At 48.8% G+C, this 21417-nt stretch overlaps 1 protein-coding gene across 1 annotated transcript in view; it reads right to left on the minus strand.

Moving 5' to 3' along the window:
• Nucleotides 1-3071: 3071 nt before the first annotated feature.
• The window catches only part of RAP1A (RAP1A, member of RAS oncogene family), a 29337-nt gene continuing 10991 nt past the window's right edge, over nucleotides 3072-21417 (minus strand). Inside the window, exons 2-9 of the mRNA XM_083878539.1 lie at nucleotides 18733-18802; nucleotides 15334-15417; nucleotides 12197-12265; nucleotides 11374-11430; nucleotides 10385-10525; nucleotides 7844-7987; nucleotides 5337-5452; nucleotides 3072-3797 (exon numbers count right to left, since the gene is read on the minus strand). Of these exons, the coding sequence (XP_083734665.1) occupies nucleotides 5366-5452; nucleotides 7844-7987; nucleotides 10385-10525; nucleotides 11374-11430; nucleotides 12197-12265; nucleotides 15334-15390 (555 nt within the window). The 5' untranslated portion in view covers nucleotides 15391-15417; nucleotides 18733-18802 and the 3' untranslated portion in view covers nucleotides 3072-3797; nucleotides 5337-5365. The remainder of the gene's footprint in view (nucleotides 3798-5336; nucleotides 5453-7843; nucleotides 7988-10384; nucleotides 10526-11373; nucleotides 11431-12196; nucleotides 12266-15333; nucleotides 15418-18732; nucleotides 18803-21417) is intronic.

The following is a 21417-nucleotide window of genomic DNA, read 5'->3' on the forward strand; positions in this document are numbered from 1 at the left end:
CAGCTCTGCCCCCACTTGGCCAAAATTCCTCCCAAATGATTTCAACTGCCTCCGGTGCTGCTCCATCTGAGGATGATCCCACTGGGGGTGAGGGATGGAGGGTCCAGGACAGTCAGACACTGGGCTGCCTCTCACCACGGCAGGAACGAGCAGAGTTTCCCCGTGTGCAGCTTCCTGCAAAGTGAGGAGAAAAGGCTGGGTCAGTCCCAGGATAATACAAACAGGGTTCCCCCAGTTCCCTGGAATTAGGAGGGAACGGAGCAGGAGCAGCCACAGGGGCAGAGCTGGGAGGCTGCAGCATTGGCTAATTAATCCTGGCTGGGGGCTACTGAGCCCAGAGCCCCCCACTCCTGCTCCTCTTCCTCCTCCTGCACCGGGTTTGTCTCCAAATTTGGGGAGTTTCCTTCCAGGAGGAAAGACAGAGCTGTGGCTGAAAGCCAGAGCATTGACCAGCTGCTGCAGGGGAGGCAGAGCCAGATCCCAGCCCCAGCCAGGAGGGTGGGAAGGATGCTCAGCCCCAGCCAGGAGGGTGGGAAGGATGCTCAGCCCCAGCCAGGGGGGTGGGAAGGATGCTCAGCCCCAGCCAGGAGGGTGGGAAGGATGCTCAGCCCCAGCCAGGAGGGTGGGAAGGATGCTCAGCCCCAGCCAGGAGGGTGGGAAGGATGCTCAGCCCCAGCCAGGGGGGTGGGAAGGATGCTCAGCCCCAGCCAGGAGGGTTAACACATGCTGGTTATTCACCAAGGGGCACCTGGCATCCTTTGGAAAATCCAATTTCATTCCTCGGCGCCTGCTCCTGGCAAAAGAAAGAAAACATTCATTAGTTTTGGTGATTTTGCAAAGGTTAATGGTGAATTTAATGTGAATTTTCAAGTTTCTCTGGTGGCTGCAGGATGCAGGACCTCCCACATCAGCCCCTGCAATGGCAGGAATGCAGCTCAGAGCAGGACAAACCTGGCTTTGAGCAGCCTGGGAAGGTCTCCCTGTCACTTGTTGTGGATCAACACCAGAGCCTGCAATTAAAACCTCCCAGTGATGCAGGACGTGTGGGAGCATCTGATCCAACCCACACTGGAGGGGAAAACACGACTTAAAATAACCCTCAGAAAACACTGGGAATAGATAAATACAGGCTGGAAGTGTGAGAGCAGAACATTCACAGAGATGGCCGGGAATCTCCTTGGGGGAGTTTGTGCACAGCTCAGAGGAGCTGGATGGCTCCAGGGGCTCCAGGGGAATTTGAAATGTGCCCCTTTGCTCACAGCAAAATGCCACCGTGCTCGGCTGGTTCTGGTCAAAAAGCAGCGGCCTGGGACTTCTGAGAGGTTTTTCTTCTCCCCTTTCTTGAGGACATTCTGCAGTGAAGTGATTTTTAACCCGGTGAGACATTAACCACCAAATGCTGCAGGACATTTCTGTGTGACACGGAACTGCAGCGGCTCAAGCGTGTCCCAGGGCGCAGCTGAGGCTATTGTGCTAAAATCCATTAGACAAGAACTTTCTTTTTATCCAGTGAGAAAACGAGCGCCTGGTGGGAGGCAGAGAGAGAGGAGAGGGGCGGGAATATCCCGAATTAGAGCGATGGCAGCGGGGCCCTGCGCCTCTCCCACACTCCCATCTAGCGGCAGCCTCGGCTCGGAGCGCTCCTGCCGCGCCGCCCTCCTCATCCTCATCCTCATCCTCATCCTCATCCTCATCCTCATCCTCATCCTCATCCTCATCCTCATCCTCATCCTCATCCTCATCCTCATCCTCATCCTCATCCTCCCCATTCACCGCCCGCTCCACGCCCCAGTTAATACAAGAGATGCCCAGCGATCATTGAAATGATTTTATTACTAAAATATTTTTACATTTCGTAAGGGTAACGAGCCTGCTTCTGCTCCTCCTGCAAAAGGACAAGCAGAGCAGCAGCTGCAGGAACTGTGCTTGTCCCAGGGCTTGGCAGCAGGCAGATGTTGTCACACCATCCAGATGTTTGCATCCAGTCTTGTTTGGGCTGCATTTGGAGACTGGGATCTCTATAATCCAACAGCTGCACCAGGAACAGAGTTTTAGAAAAACCCTTTTACAAAACCTACTTGCCCTGGTCTCCAATAAACTCCACAGTGGGTGCAGGAACAGGTCACACTTTAATTCCCCATTGGAAGCAGCAGGACAAGGCCTGTGCTGAGTTTTCCCTGTGAAGACACATCTCTGCTCTCACTCAGGAGGGGCAGGAGCAGATCCCACAGCCCTGGGGGGGATCCTGCAGATCCTGGGGGGTCCCAGAAGATCCTTCAGCCCTGGGGGGGATCCAGCAGATCCTGGGGGGTCCCAGCAGATCCCACAGCCCTGGGGGGATCCAGCAGATCCTGGGGGGGTCTCAGCAGATCCCACAGCCCTGGGGGGATCCAGCAGATCCTGGGGGGTCTCAGCAGATCCCACAGCCCTGGGGGGATCCAGCAGATCCTGGGGGGTCTCAGCAGATCCCACAGCCCTGGGGGGGATCCAGCAGATCCTGGGGGGTCCCAGCAGATCCCACAGCCCTGGGGGGATCCAGCAGATCCTGGGGGGTCTCAGCAGATCCCACAGCCCTGGGGGGATCCAGCAGATCCCCCAGGAGGGCCCAGGGTCCCAGGGGGGCTGTGACCTGCACTCACAGGAGGATGCAGCACCCACAGGGGTCTCTTCATTTCCTGCTCTTTGGAACTTCATGAAACCAACAGGTATTAAAAAACCACAAGGAACAAACGCAAAATGAAACAAATTCACCCCTTCAGCTGATCAGGGACCACCAGCCAAAACCTGCTTTGAAACCAAGATCATCCTCCAAGCCAGACAGAGCTTGGAATGAAACCAGACTTGTGCAGGTCAGAGTCACTGGACAAGGAAATATTTGCAGGAATAGAACCTTTAAAAAGCCAAGAGAAATCCCAAGAGCGGCCTCTGTCCTTTGAGAGGGGAACATCACACCCAGAACACGGAGGGGGCACCTCAGGAAAACCCCTAAGCCACCAGGGTGGGAGAGGAACTCCCAGAACGTGGAGCAAACCCAAAGGCTGTAAAGAGTAACAAAAACACAGAAACAAAAATGAAAATGTACTAAAATTTAATCATTCATAAAAGCTGTAATTTAATCTGTGACAGTAAAACACAAGAAGCAATATTAGAGTTGGTTTAGTATATTATATATTTTTGCTTTTAAAGCCATAGAAATCAGTTATCCCAGTTTTTTTCCTATAAAAGACCCATTTTTCCAAAGCATTATGCACAAACATTTTTAATTAGAATACAATGGCTGAATGAAAATAATGATATTCCGTAACTTTTAAATATAAAATGAAGTCAATGACTCAAAAAGTTATTTGTTGCAGTGAGTTCAAAGGGAAATTTTGGATAATATATATCTATAGTTATAGATATAAAATATAACAGCGGAACATTTTTAGTGCTTGATGGGGAAAAATTATGATAAAATGGTCAATATGAATTTTAATTATAGTAGCAATCTCTAACATTTGAAATGCATCCATGCTCCTTGGGATAATCATATGCTAGAGTCAATTATATTTATTTTCACATCTGTTAATTGCTATTGCAAAGGAGGAGGAATATTGGCTTAAATTTCCAAGAGATATACACAGAGCAACTGCTTTTTCTGGGGACTGTGTGCAAACCATTTCTCAGATCTAAATTCTTCCCGCAGTATATAAAAAACAGGAGAAGCTTCTTCCGATATGTTTCTCATTTCCATAAGGTTCTGAAGTTGGGAAATGCTGGCACTTTCCATGTAGGCAACAGTTCTTCATTCCTGCAATCTGGAGAAAGTAAAACAAAACACAAACAGAAGATGATGGAGGGACATTTCTCACTCTGGTGATGGGATCCATGACCCCAAGGGCCCGTGCCCACAGCAGCACAAGGGCTCCCTCTTCCCAGAATTCAGGGCTGGTTCCAGGTACAGAAAAGCAGGAGATTGTGGAAAGTGGAACTCTCCAAGTGTTGTGTTTTATCAGGGCCACAGAGCAGTGCCAGACAACTGCCACCCTCCTGTCCCTGCCTGATACCACCAGTGCCCACAGCCCCCACAGCCTCCAGAGCCTCCAGAGCTCACCCTGGAGCAGCAGCCCAGGGCAGGGGATTTATTTCATCTTTTCTGTTTGGGGATAATAAAACTCCTCTCAAGGCTGAGCAGTCAGAGACCTCCCGAGCCATGATCCAGCTGTGGCCATCAGGCCTTCACTCAGAGGGGCTTTAGGAGGTGCTGGAGGGTGGGAGGAGAAGGGCTCAAGGTCCCTGCCAGCCCAACCCCTGCCATGGCCCTGTGGCTCCAGGGGGCTGAGCACAGCAACTCCTGCAGCAGGTCCCAGAGCTCCAGTGCTGCTGCACACGGGAGGGAGGGACAGGGCACAGATTGTTTCCTCCCAGGCTGGGGAATCCCAATTTCATCCTGCCTGAGCAGGAGGATCACCTGAGCAACAGGAAAAGCCACTTAAGGCTCTTCAGTTCCCTTTCCCAAAGCCATTGTTCCCCACTGCCCTGAGCTGTTATTTTCTGGCACGCAAAGCCCGGGTTAAGAGCCTCATCCATCAGGGCAGCCCAGAACAGCCTGTGAAGTGCCCTGACCCTCCTGAGCCACACCTGGGCAGCCTCAGGGCCAAGGAGAGCCGGGCTCCAGGCCTGGCAGAGTCCCTGTCCTCAGGAATTCAGCCCTCAGAGCCCTCAGGGCCAGGAGGTTCTCTGCAGAGCTGCAGGGCAGGGGCAGCTGGGCTGCTCTGCTCCAGCAGCAGGACACAGCACAGGCTCTGGGGGCCCCAGGAACCCTCTGGGGGGTGACAAAGACAGGTGGCAGAGCTGGGCCATCTCCTAGCGCCCTCCTCTGCCTCCAAATTTCTGTCCCAAACCTGGAGCCACAGAGCTGCTGTTTCCTCCCAGGAGCAGGACAGAGCAGCTGTGAGCACACAGAGTTCCCTGCCAAGATACACAGGAAGGTTATTTATAGCTGTGTCCAGCCTTGGAGTGGTTTTTTGGTTGGTTTGGGGGTTTTTATGCTTGTTTTTGTTTGTTTGTTTGTTTTGGTGGGCAGATTTTTATTTCTGTGCCACTGAAACCCATGTCCCACCCAAAGCAATCTGGAATTGCCCCCAAAGCTCCCAGCACGGGGCCAGCAGTGGCAGCAGCAACACCAACATTTATCAGAGGATAAAAAGGAAGGAGAAATGAGCTCAGAGCTCACAGGCCAGAGGGAGAACCCAGAGGAGTCAAAACAAATCTCCAGGAGGAGCAGCAGAGGGAAGGGGGCTCTGTCAGGAGCTGCTCTGCTCACCTGGCCCAGGCAGGAGTCACACACCTCTTACCTGGCTCAGAGCTGCTGCATGGTGGGAGTCTAAAGCAGCAGACATGATTTCTTTTTAGGCTTCTTCTTTTCCACTGGTGTTTTTCTATTTATCTGTCTGACCAGGTCATAAAAGATCTGCAAATGTAAAACACAAGCTGAAAAATCCAAGTGATAAAACACAAGCTGTCAAAGCTGAGGCAGGCTGGGGAGTTGACAATTCTTTCCTGGTGGCTGCGGTTGTGTAAATTCAATTAAATTGCTTGAATTTATTACATGTTTCTCAAGCAGCTGCTAGTGGAAGAAGAAACCCAAAGCTCCCATCAGTGTGCAGAACATAAGAGAGCTGGAATTTCAGTTTATCAGCACCAAAGCCTTCAGAAGAGCACAGCAATGAAATGGCAACAATTTCCCTGCTTTGAAAAAGTGGGAGAAAACTCAGGATTAATGAAGGATTTTCTAAGACAGGGATAAATATCCTCCAGGATCACCCTGGCAGTGGTGCCCAGGGCTGGGGCTGCCTGCAGAGCCTTGGAGTGTCCCCTGCAGGGAGGGGACACCAGCCGTGTCCCTGCTGTCCCTCCCAACAGCTGAACTCTAACATTTCCACCAGGGGACCTTCCCAGGGCCCTCGGCTCCTCTCTCAGCTGTGCAGCTTTTGGGAACTCTGCTGCTGGGAGTTGTTTTCCCAGAAAGGCTCAACCCATTTATAGCAAAATGAGCTTTGCAAAAATGCTTGGAGCTGGGTCACAGCATTGAGGAGAAATATTTCAACCTTCAGAGGGCTCCACCCTTGTCCTTGTTTATTTTTTCCCCTTCCTGGAGTGGCTGACAGCTCACAAATTCTTGTTGATTCCAAAGAAATTCCAAAGACAAAGGAACAGTTTATAACACACTGTAACAACTGAAATTTAAGATTTTCTTTTCTCTTGAGTTAGATTATTTAGCTGCTAGTACTGACTGTGAGTACAGACGTCTGCAACAAGGTTTCAGGAATGCCACCATCCCTAAAAAGAGTCAGGGTGCTCCAAGAGCATCCCAGAGGTCACCAGAAGGACACTCCTGATTCACTCTGGATTAAAAGCTTATCATCTGAAAGGTCTGATTCACATTCAGCAAATGCATGGAGGAGTTTATCACTCTTTACTTAGATTTTAACCAATTTAGAAACCCCAAAAGCAGTGAGAAAGCAGGAATAGGCCCCAAAAGAATGAAATGCTCCCCCAGGCCAGGAGCCAGCGGGACAAACTCCCAATGCCGGGACAAACTCCCAATGCACTGAGCTGCTCATTCACAGTTTCTCTCTTTGATTTCCTCAGCTTTTGTACTTTCCACAACTAGGAAATACCAACTGGCAGGAAAGCAGAAACTCAGCTCCCACATAACCACGTTCTTCTCTCTGCTGTGACCTCCCTGGAGGCTGCAGATGCAGGGGCAGGGGGAGACCCCCAGGTGAGGGATGAGGGGTGCCCCACCAGGCTCTGCCCCCACAGAACCCCCTTCCCACGGGGTGAGGGTCAGTCTGTACACCCCAAATGTGGGAATGCACCAGCCCAGGATCTGCCACACTCCTGGGGACCTGCTGGGTGACTGAGCTGCTCCTCCTTGCCTCATCACCAGCCCAGACACACAAACAAATCCCTGCTGGCAGCAGCTCTGCTGGGTGCTGAGCACTGCACCAGGCTAATCCCAGCCAGAGCAGCTGCAATTCCCAGAGCCTGGAGCTCCCTTCCCTCTCCAGCAGCCCCGTGCAGCACATCCTGCTGCCTGCCAGGCCAGCCCTGGGCCCGGGCCAGGATCCTGCTGCTCCTGCTTATCACACCCCCTAAACGGTCCCACTTATCAGCTGGCACCAGCCCAGCCCTGCTGCACGGGGTCACCTCGGCTTTTGTGCCTGGAAACTTGGCCTCTGGCACAGGCAGATAATTCCCAGCACAGAATGAAAACTTGGTGCCTGATGTGGAGCAGAGCTCCCTCAGCACCACCCCAGGGCCCCAGGCAGCAGCAGAAGGCACCCCAGAGCAAAGGGGGTCTCATTAAACTCGGGGAACTGCTCAGATCTGGGTTTGGGCATGGTTTTAGCCAGCTGGGGGCTTACTGAGGGCTGTGATGAGGCATCTGCAGCCAGAAATGCAAACGCTTCAAAAGCAGCAGCCAGGCCTACACAAGACAAGGAGTACAATGGGGCATCACCCATGTTTGGAATGGCAGCAGTGATCTGGACAAAATATTCCCTCCAGGTAAAGTTCATCTAAGCTGAGAGTCACCCAGCCCACTGGGCCTGCTCAGGACCCTCTGCTGCCCCTGGCCCCTGAGAGAGGCTCCAGAAACACCTGCCTGGGAGTCACCCCACCTTTGCAGAGACAAGGAAGAAAATCTCCTTAAAGCAGACAGAAAATACCCAAATCCACAACACGGCAACCCCTGCCCAGGCTGGGAATGCCGGATCATCCTGAACCTCCCCACTCAGACACACAGGCTGGTTTAGTGTCCTGTTCATGCTGGGACACGGGAGCAGGGGGTGCTTACCTCGTTTACGTTGATTTTGGACTTTGCAGACGATTCTAGAAAGGCACAGTTACACCACTGTCGTGCTAAGTTCTGCCCCTGCTCTTTGCCCACCACTCGTTCTTCCTCCAGGTCACATTTATTGCCAACCAGAATCATGGGAACCTGCAGAGGAGCAGCAGGAGGAGAGATCCATCAGCAAGTTCATGGATAGAGAGCTCTGTGCTGCTGTGGCTCTCAAACTGAGGAGGGGGAAATAAATATGAAAAATGCAGCACAAAAAATGCAGCATGAAAACTGCAATATAAAAAATGCAGCACAAAGTATGAAAACCAATAAACATCAGGAGACAATGATGAAGTGGCACCTGCCCCTCTCCAGTGCCTGTCACAGCTGTGGCCCTCCAAGATGTCCCCAAGAGGTACAAAAGGAGGTATCCCAGGCTGGGAGCACCCTGGGGTGGTGCCAGCTGTCCCTGCCCAGGGATGAGCTTTAAGGACCCTTCTCATCCAAACCACTCTGGGATTCTGTAACACCTTCAACAAGGGAATAGAAACCACCCCAAAACCTCTCCTAACAACCCCAAGTCTCAGCTGCAGGTGACGGGGTGGCCCCAGAGGCCCCCCAGCCCCATTTCCCCTGGCAGAGCTCAGGGCACAGCTGGTTCTGTCCCCCTGGTGAGCTGTGACAGCTCAGGGGATGGCACTGCTGAGGGCGGAGCAGGACCTGCCACAGCCCAGCACCATTTCCTGTTTCCCTCACACTGCGGAGAACCACAAAAAAACCCCTAAAGAGCTGCTGATCAGGGTGTGCATCCGCTCTGTTTCCTCAAACATTTAATTCTTTGAGCAGAAATTGAGTCCTTTCCAGCTGGAAAATAAATCACTGCCCGCTTCATTTGGTAATTCACTACACACTGTGTGTTTTTAATCTACGTCAGTGTTAATATTTGTGGCCTCTTCCTGACTCAACTACACTCAAGATTAATTTTTTGCTTTAAAACTCCCAGCCATGACCATTAGAAAATGATCATATTTTTATTTTTGAGACATAAATTTTCCTTATTACATCAGGAACCTGAAGTCACAGTACAGATGAAGCAAATGCAAAAATAGCTCGTTTGAAATCAGATCTACATGATATTTACAACTCTGTCTAAGCTGATAGAGTTGTAAATATCCTGTTCTTTACAGTTTTCTAGATAATTAACAGATATTTTCTCATACTGAAACATGAAAATGCGTTTTGAAAATGTTCAGCAAAAAACTAAAGTGTATGAGGCTGAGAAACAATAGAGCAAAAAGTGATACTGAGATGAGTAAGCAGCACAGGTTTGCAAGACATGAAACCCTGTGTAAGGTTATTTCAAAAGGTATTAATGGTTTATCCAAAAATGGAGCTCGGTGAGCAACAACCTTTGATCATTTACTGTTAGAAGACTGGAATTTAAACTCTTGCAGATAGATATAATGTAATGATTTCTGTACTGGGACTTTAGACACGTTCTGATACGAAAGACAGAAAGGAGCACTTTTTCCAACTCACCAAAAGCGGCTTAAACATTCAAACTGTTCTCAAGCTTGGATTCAACACGTAACACACAAAATAAATAAATGTATTTTAACAAAGCAGTGAGATCCTGAAGTCCAGAGGAAAGCAGCAGTGTCTGCTGAGGGCTGAAGCTGCCCAGCTCAGGCACAAACTCCTCCTGTGAGCACTGTGAGCTCCCAGCACAGGGCCCTGCCAGCAGGGATTGACCCCAGAGCAATCCCTGCCCCAAGGAAAAGAGTTTGGCACAAATAGAAGCTCAGCTTGTTAAAGCAAGGAGGGGACAGGAGCACTGCAGCCAGGAGAGCAGCACAGGACAGGACCAGGCTCCAGGGGATGATAGTCTGGGCCTGCCCCATCTCCTGTCAGACAAACTCCCCACAGCTGACTCTTCCTCATTTTAAAAAGAGCTTTAAACAACCAAAACAAGAACCCAGACTCTAGCAGGCCCTCCATGGTTTAGCTCATGCCACTGTGTGACCTCCTTGGGTGACAGATTTTTGCCGAGTGAGTTGAGGAGCTGCTCCAGGGCTGCAGAGAACTCCCAGCTGAGCCCTGGAAATGCCACAGCTTTGAACCTCAACTTCCCCTTCACACCTTTGGAATAACCCCTGGCAGTCCCCAGTGCAAGGCAGCTGCAGAGCCACCAAGAATATCCTTACCCTCCTTTTTCCTTAACTCTGAGGGAAATAAAGCACAGCTAAAGCACTGAGAAAGAAGAAAATGCAAATCCTGGAAAGGAGTTTAAAGGGAAAAAAGTTAACTGATGTTGTTTTCAATCAACTCCCACCATTTCAAGACTGTGGCTTCCAGGACATGGGAAAATCTGTTTTTGTGATGCCCCTTGGCAGATGCTGTGCCTCAAACAACACTGAAAACTACAAGGCTCTGAAAACTCACACCACAGTACCCAGGAACATCTTTGAAAGTAGCTTTGTTTGTAAACATACAGGCATTTGAGAGCAAACACTTCTTATCCATTGGCAGAAATAAAAACAAACATATTCTACTCACATCTTCAGTGTCCTTAACCCGTAAAATCTGTTCCCTCAGGTCCTGTAGGTCGTTAAACGTGGACTGTGCTGTAATAGAATATACTAGTGCAAACCCCTGCCCGTTCTTCATGTACAGATCCCTCATGGCTGTGAATTGCTCCTGCAAGCAGATATTTTTTAAAGTAATTAGCTGGTGAATGCAGCTAATGAATAGTTCCAAAGGAATACTTCTATTGTACTGGAGACAAGAATTCAGTGCCACACAGCATGGATTTACATATTTACCCTGCACAGAAACCCACTGAAGCATGGAAATTGAATAAAAGCATTAACACTTCTTCCCTTTGGGTTTTTTTTTTTTTCCCTTAATAAAGGGCTTCTTGAAAAAATGGGGAAAAGATGAAGGGCAGCAATAAAACCATCTCTGCAGACAGACTGAAATGCCAGAGCAGGGCTGGACAACTGTGCCAGCAGGGACAGGACCTTCACCAGACCCACACAGCAACAATTTCTGCTCCTGCTGGTGAGAATTTCCAACTTCCAGGGAGCAGCACCTGCCTGGGCTGTGCTGGCAGCCCCCAGAGGGTTTGTTTGCTCGGGGACAAGGCAGGTGACATCCCCAGCAGGAGGACAGTGCCAGGGAGGTGCAGGGGAGGCTCCTGGCAGTGCAGGGTTTGCTGAGCTCCCCACACAGCTGAGGGCACTGGCAGGGAAAGCAGCTCCTGTGCCTGGCACAGGCTGCAGGCTGTGGCCTTGTGTCCACTTGCAAAGGTCACGTTTAAAATCCTCCCACAGCAGAATGTTGGGATGGGGATGGCACAGGGGACACCGAGCTCTGTGTCCCAGCACTGACAGAGCTCACAGGCCACTGGCACTCACCACGCTGGGCTGGGGTTATTGAACAAAATCCTCCCATTTAAATTACTGCAGCTGATTTACTGCTTTTGCTGGGGCAGGATTAGCATTCTCAACAAAGGAACTGCAATTAGATAAAGAAATGCCACTTACTGTCCCTGCTGTGTCGAGGATCTCCAGCATACACTGTTGACAGTCTACTTCCACTTGCTGGGGAAAAAGGGGAACAAACAGCTCAGAATGAATTGTCTGCAGTGGGACAGGCAAGAGGGATCTCAGCTCAGTTTGCACTTGTGCACAAAGGGCTCTCAGCAGAGCAGCACCTGCACTCCCCCAGGGCTGAGCAGCACTGCTGTTAGAGGATTAATTGTGCCCCAGGCCAGGCATTTGGGGCAGCTCACATGCTCCAGGACTCCCTTCATTAGCAAGGCTTAAATGAGCAGCTCACTGTAAACATCTCAACTTAAGTGAGATTGTAAATATCTCGACTTAATCCACTCTTACAAATCAAAGCACCTTAAAACTTTAATATTTCTTTGCTGCTGGGAGAGAAGGGAATAAGGAAGAGAAGAAAATGTAAAATATTTCAGGATCCTCACAGTGAGATTTTGCAAGTCTTCCACTCACCGAGAAATGTCTTGGATCTAACAAGGGCAATTCTAGGCAAGTCAAGTAAATTTAACAGCAGAACTCATGCTACAATTTAATTTAATTATCACAGGCACAAATGTCACAAGTTCTCAGTGTATGTTTTGGTGCCTTTCACGCTGGTGACATTTCTGCTAATCCGTGGAACAATGGGTCACTTGACATCCACCCAGGGAAGAAAGCAGCTCTGTGCCTGGGATTACGTAACAGCCCAGGGATCCTGCAAGGACTCCTGCTCACAGCCCCAGCCCTGCGTCCAAAAGAGCCCCAAGAACTTCATATTTATTCTCTGTGGGACTTGAAAGAAATAAAAATGATGGTGTTTTACCTTTCTGTATGAATCTTCTATTGTTGGGTCATATTTTTCAACAAAAATTCCCTGAACGAACTGTACAGTCTGGGGAGGAAGGAAAGAAGAAAAAGCTAAGTCAGCTGAACACAACCAGCAACATTCACCAAGAAGCACTTTAGGAAAAAGTAACAACAGTAAAACTTCCCTGCTGTTAAAAGTCAATAGTGAGGACCAAAGAAAAAGACAAAATTTCAATTTAGAAATTAAAATTTGTGTATTTTCTGTTAAAATCACATTATTCAATCATGTCCTCAAAACTTTTTTGCACGTCAACTGTTTGCTTGCTTATTTCAGAAAAGATGATACACTCAAAAATGCCTTTACCCCATTGCCTGTGACCTTAGAAGGGTAAAAATCACCAAATATGGAAGCCTTGAGATGTCAGCAGAAGCACTGACAACCTGTGCAGTGTGGAAAATCCACATTTCAGACCAGACCAGCCACTGCAGGGCAGGGAGTGCAGCCTGCAGCCACTCCCTGTGCACAAACCACTGAAGGAGGAGCCCTCACTCCATTCACAGGGGAAGGTTTCCTTCCCTGCACTTATTCACAGTAAATCTGCTCAGCAATTCCCACCGAGCTGTCACAGGGATGGGGACAGCCCTGACAGCCCAGCTCTGTGTCCTGGCTCCTCCCAGGACAGAGCTTTCCTTCCCCTCTGGGAGGCAAAGCTCCTTTTCCCTTTTCAGCCACAATAATCTGCAGTAAAACAGCACAGGAAGGTCTGAAGATTCGGGTGATATTTGTAAAATAAGGTGGTGTTCGTTTGTGAAACTGAGAGCTGAGATCCCAGCACATACTTTTGTCCCTTGAAAATCAACAAACACACCAAATATCTTTTACCAACTGAACCTTTCACAAGTTCTATATACAAATTCTGCAAATTTGTGAGGAAAGTCTGAGAAGCCACAACTCCTTCATTTCAAAATCGTTCTGTATCACTAAATTAGTGCACTTTACACTCTAATGAACGAAGTCTCTGCTCCTCCAGTATTTTCTTGTCACACTGAACAGTGTCCCAGCCTGCTTGAGTAACAGATCTCAGCAAACCCTTCCAGTAAGACCCCCATGAACGTGGCTCACAGAGTTACACCAACACTAAACTCAGCAGGCAGCACTGGAAGGCACAGATTGGGTTTTAGGATTGTTCCTGTGGATTTCAGCACGGTCAGGTTCGCACAGCTGCTCCCCACAGAGGCCCAGAGAAGGCAGCTCTTGGCCAGAGGCTCACACATGAGCACTGTCACATCTGTCCCCTCTTTGGGGAACTCTGGGAAGCAGAAGTGTGAGAATCTGACAAACCCCTGCTGACATGGGACACTCTTGATCTCTGATGGGCTTTATTTTCATTTGTTACAGGTGAAAAGAAAGGGAGAGGCTACAAATCTGAGTGTGTTTTTGGATTATGTGTAGATCCAAGACTTTTAGAATTTTCCCTCTGTTTGGGTTGTGCAGCCCACATTCAGTTCCCAGCTCTCTGTAAGACTTTGCACCGCTGGGCACCGTTGGAAATCGTGTCACCCACTGCCACTGCAGGGGAGTTCTGGCCTCAGAAATGGGATAAAACTGCTGCACAGGAAACGAAAGTTGCTAAACAACTGTGGCTTTACAACTGTGAAGGTTTTCTGCTACTCCATCACTGTTACAGAAGCACCATCAGCCCTGTGCTGGCACAGAAGAGTTAAAACAAGGAGGATCTGCAGTGGAACAACCCCATATTGTCATCGAGTGCAAACAGAGCTGGAAATGAACACCAGGCTCTTTGTTGCACAGGTCAGTTTATACAGTTGGAAGAATGAAATTTAAAGTGACCCCCATATTATTTGAAATCCCACCTTGTGACTTCTCCTTGCTAACGCTTGTAAATAAGCACACAGACTCTTTGAGAGCTGAATATTATCCACTCCTGGCTGCTAACTGGTACTCACTGTGTGCTCCTATAAACATCATGGATCTATGCTGCATCTGAATTACCAGATGTGCTGACTTAGCAGCCAGCCGTCAAAAAGAATTTAACTTTTGTTTACCAGACTGTTTGAGTATTTGCATTTCAGCTGTTAAAAAGGTCAGTGATGGTGCTGACTCAGACTTCCAATCGCAAAGAAGGAAATTCAAGTGTGTCAGATGCTGAGTAATTTTTATTTACAGCGTACTACTAAGTGCCCTGTTTCACCTAGTGAGTCTCTCAGTGTTACATAAGAAAATTAAGATAATCAGGGAAGTGCTGGTGGAAAAAGTTAATACAGATTGCTTAAATTGCTGTGGAAGAACAGAGCTTGTAAAAAAAAAATTACACCTTGTAAACATCTTGTAGTGATTAGGATGGCATTGCTGAAAGAGTGCATCGAATTTGATATACAGCTGAATAATCCCTCCTCCTGTTCACTGGGGTTCTGAGGTGATTTACCAGGATTATTACCTGCTTGTAGCAGCAGAATAAACAACGAGGCAGGGCAGGAAAGGCTGCTCAGCCATTATCATGTCTGTGACAAGGAACACTGCAGTTCCTTGTTGTAGATAACTCCACACTTGACCAGTTCTTTGCCTCTCTGTTGGAGAGAGCTGCTTGACTGGTGAGTGATAAATGGGTGACACAAGTCTCCCTCTCAGTGCTCTGCTATCAACTCTGCTGTGTAAACCCCTCCTTAGGAACAAGACAAGCACTTAAGGAGTGCAAAGTGTCATCAGCCTGCTCCTCCCTCTCTGCACAGGCTGCAGATGGATTCTCAGCATGGTGTTTTGAGCACTCAGGATGGAAAACAGGTGGCTTTTGAGGTGGGCCAGGCTGAACCCCCTAATTCTGTGTCTGATTCCAGCCAGACTCCTCCTGCTGTGCCAGTGCTGGTTGGGCTTTTAACACTCACACAGATATTGAGCCACGTACACCACCACACCCATGCAGGAAGCAGACATGACACACTAACTACCAGCAATTAATCACCTCTCCAAAACCATGACACCCCTACACTCAGCAGAGTCACAGTGGCTACGTGGAGGTCCTGGCGCATATTAAAATCAACACCAATTCCCCAAAGCATCAGTAACCTGGTCTGCAGGGAGCCAGGCAGGTGGAGGGCTGGGAATGGGCTCCACAGTTGCTTCCCCAAACTCACCAGAGCAGACTTGCCCACACCTCCTGAACCAAGGACCACCAGCTTGTACTCACGCATGGTGTGGGCTGTTCAGAGAGCGACCACCTGCAGGGCAGGAGAAAAGGCAGCAGTTAGAACACACAGCTGTGTGAAACACTGAACTGAACTGAAACAGCAGCACTCCCCCCTCACCCAACCCTCCCCAGAACGAGAATGCCTTTATTGACAGCTCTGGGTTTCATTTCACCACCTCAACACTCAGGTTGAGGAGGCCACTCCAACAGCCCAGGTTACAGGAAATGGCCAAAGCTGGATCCTGGCAGTGCTGGGAGAGGAAGAGGATGGACACGCCATGGGACAAACACCATGGGACAAACACAGAGCCTGCCCCAGCTGTGCCGGGCACCACGAGCTGTCACTGCCTGTCCTCTGCTTCCTCAGCATTTCATGGCACAAACCAGAGCACGAGACAAGAAAATTAGATCAGAAAGAAGCAAGTCAAGAGGTTTCCTTCTTCTCCCCTCCACCCCCAGCAGGGAGGGATTTAGGTCAGTGTTTTCTCTCTGGAAAAGGTCAGGCTCAGCACACGGCTGCCAAGGCAGAGCTCTGCTCGCCCAGCACAGACTCTGCCTTTTTATGGAAATCTTGCAACTCCCTCCAGTCACTACGCAGCACCAGAAAACTTCTCGTTCTCCTCGAGATTCCCTGACAAATAAGGCCAATGACAAGGCTGGTGATAAACACTTTTCAGGGTGTTTACATTAGCAGCCAGGCTGGGCTGTCCCGCTCCCAAACAATGAGCTCAGCACGAATCCCCCCTTCCGCAGGGCCGCGCTTCCTTCCCAAGTAAGGCTGCACACACCAGGGCTGGGAGCCTGGGCAGCCTCCACTCCTCCCAGGCATTTCAAACTATCCTTTGCCACAGGATTTATGGGCTCGCTGGCCACAGCCTTCAAAAATAAGAATGTCTTCCAAGGGGTTCGATAGAGAAATGCATCACCTTGTGGATTGCCATGAACATGCCTGCGAGGAACAGGGGTTGTATTTTTAGCTTTGCAACGTGGACAACTCCCTGACAATCTGTCCCAAGTTTATGTAATCATTGAATCGGGACAGGATCTCTTCTGTCACTTCAGCTCCCAAGGGGAAGGTGTAAAGCAGAGGCAAGAGGAGTCCCATGTGCTGCTGCTCACCCATCACTGGTCTGAGCTGAACCCACTGCCCAACAGGGAGCTGGGGACCCTCCCCAAACATCCCCCCTCAGCCTCAGCCTGTTCCCTGGGCTGAATGTCACCCAGGTCTGGCTTTAAATAAGAATCTGAAAATCCCACGTGCAGCTGGAGAGAGACACACAAATTTCTGTGCTCAGTTTAGCACAAGTTTAAACTCATTTTTAAGCCAGAATAACAGAAATAAAGGACTTGCCTGTGCTGAGGCTCTCTGCAGTTACACAGCCAAGCTGCCCTGCCCTCATCCAGGCCTTGGAGAGGGAGGAAGGCTCAAACAACCAGTGCAGCTCATCATTTTAAGCACCTGGAGGAGGCTTTTCTTCAACTCTTGAAACCCATAGGAGCTGCAGTTGCCTAACTGCAAATTGTGAAATCCAGTCAAACTGAAAGGGGTTTTCCAGAAACTGCCTAAAAGCAGAGCAGGCGATGTCTGTGCACTCCAGGACACTGACAACAGTTCTGGCTAAATTCTGGGAACTGTAACCTCTCCTGCTTGAACATTTCCCTGAGAAGTAACATTCACTTCCTTTCTTTCAAAAATCGTAACTTTTAATAGGAAGGAGAGGGGAATTCCAATTAACAATTATTTTCCCCTTGATAATCCCTAGAATTAAAAGTTGATGCATTTTTTATAAAGCATAAATGCAACTCATTGATCCAGCTTGTCTTCATTTTCCTACAGTCCCACAGTCAATTCCACTGAAGAAAACTCAGAATGCAATCAACCTAAGGGTTAAATTTAGCTGTGAACTATTTCACTTCTTATTTATAGTAGAAAATACTTGTGGGAAAGTTTAAGCTGGGAGCAGTACAAGACTAACTTCTCATTTCTTCTCTACAGTATTTGCTGATTTTTTTTTTTTCAGGTGCAACAGGAAACCAAGATCCTGAAAGGCACGAGTCTTATTACTGTAAACCCCACATGCCTTAATTATCTTGTAGCTCTTTCACAAGTATATTAATGTTATCTGTTTATACAACATGAATAGAGTGCTCAAGAAATTACTATGCTGCATCCCAGCCAACTTTTCATTTGGCAACTGTTGAAGCCCACCTAAATACAGGCAGACACAGCAGCATTCATTTCCATCCAGAGCTCTCTGGAGTGGAATCACATGCTGTGAAACAACGGCTCCATTTCCAAACAGAATTAAATTATGGGTGTTAAGTGTTCCTTTAGAGTCAAGAGAAGAGTATGATCACCAAAGAAGTGTAAAAAAAATTTACTATAAATGTTTTGAACTGGTTTCATTAGCTCTGAATGCTGTGGTGCAGAAATAAAGCAAAAGCTGAGTGTGTCTCCCATGTCTCCTCTCCCCAGGCACGGCCACGGAGCTCCAGCAGGACAAGCAGGGGCACAGAGCACGAGCCACACTCCCAGCACTGCCCTGAGCTGCAGCTCCCTCTGCCCGTTCCATCACTCTCCAAACCACCTGCACCACCTACAGGGTAATAAATCATAGGGTTCTTTCACCTATGATCACAAAAAACCCTTTGCTTCTACACCATCAAACACCTGATATGTCAGAGTTCTGTGCTCCTCAACAGGAGCATCTCTTCTCTGCTGCTGTCACCAGCACTGCCCAGGAGGAGACAGAAATGGACATTGATCCACCCACAGCAGCAGCCCCAAGCTGCTCAGCTCCTTCCTGCCCTGGGACAGATGGAGAGGTGCCAAAAGCTGCAGGATATTTGTGTCAATAGGCAAAGGCAGCGCAGGCAGAGGATCCTGCAAAGGACCACAGGTGGATGCAAACACAGCAGAAGCTCCAACCTGAAACGTGGCTCCCACTCACCTGCACCTTTGCTCAGCCAAGCCCTGGTGCACTCTCTAAAGTGCAAAGTCCTCCTTACCCTGGTGCAGCCCAGGGGCTGGATCAGGGCAGGGAGAAGCAAAACTTGAGGGTATTTCCCAAGCAGCGGAAGCAGCGGGGCAGAGCTGGGGGAGGTGTGGGGACAAGGGCTGAGGCCCTTCAGGACAGAAACCTGATGCAAAAACGAGCTGCCTCTGTTTCAAAAGTTTCAGCAGCTTATCAAGAAGTTCATAATTTCAGTGGTGGCGAGAGAGAAGCATGAACCAAAATAAGCAAACACAGCACTGAAGGAGAGTGAGTGCAAGAACTTATCAATTACCCACTCTAATGATCACAGAAATTTCAAATAGAATATGAGAACACTAAAAAATTCTTACCTTGGCATAAAAGATCTCTCATCAGTGTTAGCAGCTCTACTGAAGGTTCTTCCAGGCTCCCCCAAAGGAACTGAAAAAAGAATTTAAAAAGGAGTTAGTTTTTTTTCAAGTGTCAGGATTTGTGAAGCATCTCTGTAGTGCCTAAGCCAAAGCACCCTGTTCCTGTGGACTTCTACCCAGAATGCCCCAAGAAAGACTTCACTGACAAAAGACAAGCTCTAACTACGTTTGAGGTACATCAAGTTCTTAATTAATTTTAGAAGATGAAAACAGTAGAGAAAGTCCTACCAGGAACATGGGAGAAAGACTGAGAGCAGCCCAATGTCCTGATGATGTTACAGTTGGGAAAACCATCCCAAGCAGCACTGCCATGGTAAAATCCAATGCAACACCTACACAGTGCAATTATTTTAGGGAATCCATCAGGATTTTGGCAGGGCGGGCAAAAACAAGATGAGCTTTGAGGTCCCTTCCAACTCAAACCATTCTGGGACTCTGTGACAGTCTGGAGAGCAGAACAACTCCCAGCAGCACTATCTCCCCGCCCCAGGAACCTGCTGGCTCCTTGCCCATGAGTTTTAGAAAAGCTCTAACATCTCCAGTACCCCAGTCCTTTGTTCAGTACCACTGAACAGCAGCAGTACTGAGACTTCAGACAGTAATCACAGCACTGGCTACACCCTGCTGCTCTGACAGGCAAAGGGTCCTGCCTTCTGTAAGTTCAGCACTTTATCCTTTCAAGGGATAAAAAAAGAATCAATTATTCCTCTGGAATCATGGGAAGTTTAAATGAAAACCCAGTGTGCTAGGTTTTTGAAAATATTTCTTTTTAGCAGTTCTGGAGTCACCTTGGAGTCACAGAAATCAAAACTGTTTCGAAACAGATAATGGAAGCTCTCCTAATCCTTGTCAAATACTTTTGCAAGTATAAGAGAAAGTGAGTCTAGAGGGCAGGGTTAGATGGGATATTGGGAAGAAATCCTTCCCTGGGAGGGTGGGCAGGCCCTGGCACAGAGCAGCTGTGGCTGCCCCAGGATCTCTGGCAGTACCCAAGGCCAGGCTGGACATTGGAGCAGCCTGGGACAGTGGGAGGTGTCCCTGCCATGGCAGGGGTGGCACTGGATGGGCTTTGAAGTCCCGTCCACCCCAAAGCATCCCAGGATTTTTCCCAGTGCAGCCCCAGGGCTGCAGACAGACCATGGCTCAGCAGCACTGGCTGCACTTGCACCCAGAGAGCAGAGCACGAGTTTAAATGAGGGCGAGAGAAAAGGAACAGAAAGAAGTGAGGCACAGAAAGGAGCAGCACAGAAACCACAGCATCAGTTCCTAGAGACAATGTGAGGTGGCCTCTCGAGGTGCAGCTTCTACAGCCACTGCACTGAGCCTCGGGGGTTTTGCTCTGTGCTCTGCCCCAGGAAGACACAATGGGACAGAGGAACCCTGGCTGAGAGGAGAGGGGCAGGGAGCAAGGACCACTCACCTGGCTTTAAGGAAGAAAAAGGAGAATAACTCTTTGCCTGCTCATCCCTCACACCTCCCTTTCTCTCATTTTCACCAGCGGAAACTGGAATATTGAACATTTCCAAGGGAAAAGAGGTGTCAGCACTGTGCACACTTGGGAGAGAGGCACAGATGTCTCTGGGAACTCCAGTACCTCCACTCAAGGCTGGCTGTGCCACTCCTGTGGCCATGCCCTCCCCATTTCCCCAATGAGAGGCAGATTCTTGGGATGCTGCAGCCACACGTCCAGGTTATTTTTATCCTGGCAGTCAAATACTGAATCGTGGCTACTATAAACAAACCTGTTTAATTTCCAACTTGTAAATGTTCTCCGTGCCAGTTTTTTTCACTTACTATAAACTAGGCCATGGAAAGGAGTGGATTTTCTTTTTTTAAAAGTGTCAACTAAACATTGCTCAACACTCCACCAAAACCCCTCCATTACTCAGAGCCGTGTTGGCAAAACAAACCCAAACCCAGCACTTCTGCAAGGGGAAGATTTACAGCGATCAAAACCACACTTAAACTGACAGATTTCCTCCACGGTACTGAAAGAATCCAAACAAACAGAGAAAAGGATCCAGCAGGGAAGGCTGGGAACACCAGGATCTCCAAGGATCTCCCCTTGGCTTGAGCCAGCCCAGCGACAGCTCCACTCAGCACCTGCTCCCTGGGCTGCTCCACACCATCTTCAGAGATATTCAATTACTCAATGAAGTCCAAAGCACATGAAACACTTCCCTAATGCTCATCAAAGCTGTCATCAATTACGCAATGGCTCCACGAGCTGTGCTGGGAACAGGGATGTGCATCCCAAATGAAAGGGGGTTTGGCTGGAAATCCCACAGCTCATTAGCAGATACAGCCCCTGAACAGCAGCAAGACAAACACTGTCATAGATTACCCTGTTAGTTAGCAAGGAGTCTGTTTAATTAATAAAAATCACTGCCATGGACTCACTCATTCACAAAACAAGCCCTCTCTCCAAGGCAGCCAAACTCCCTGGCTTCAGGGTACAGGGAAAACTTCCTCCACCTTTCCTGAGGCCAACACCAGAAAAATGAGAGGGAAGAGAAAAACAAAAGACTTAAAAGACCAGACTAAGCAAAATGCAAGATTTCGATGTGACTTCAAAAGCAGTTTGACAAACTTCCGTTCACAGCCTCTGCAGTTATTTTCTCTACT

This window comes from Zosterops lateralis, assembly GCF_965231275.1.
Source record: "Zosterops lateralis genome assembly, chromosome: 26".
Lineage (NCBI taxonomy): Eukaryota > Metazoa > Chordata > Aves > Passeriformes > Zosteropidae > Zosterops > Zosterops lateralis.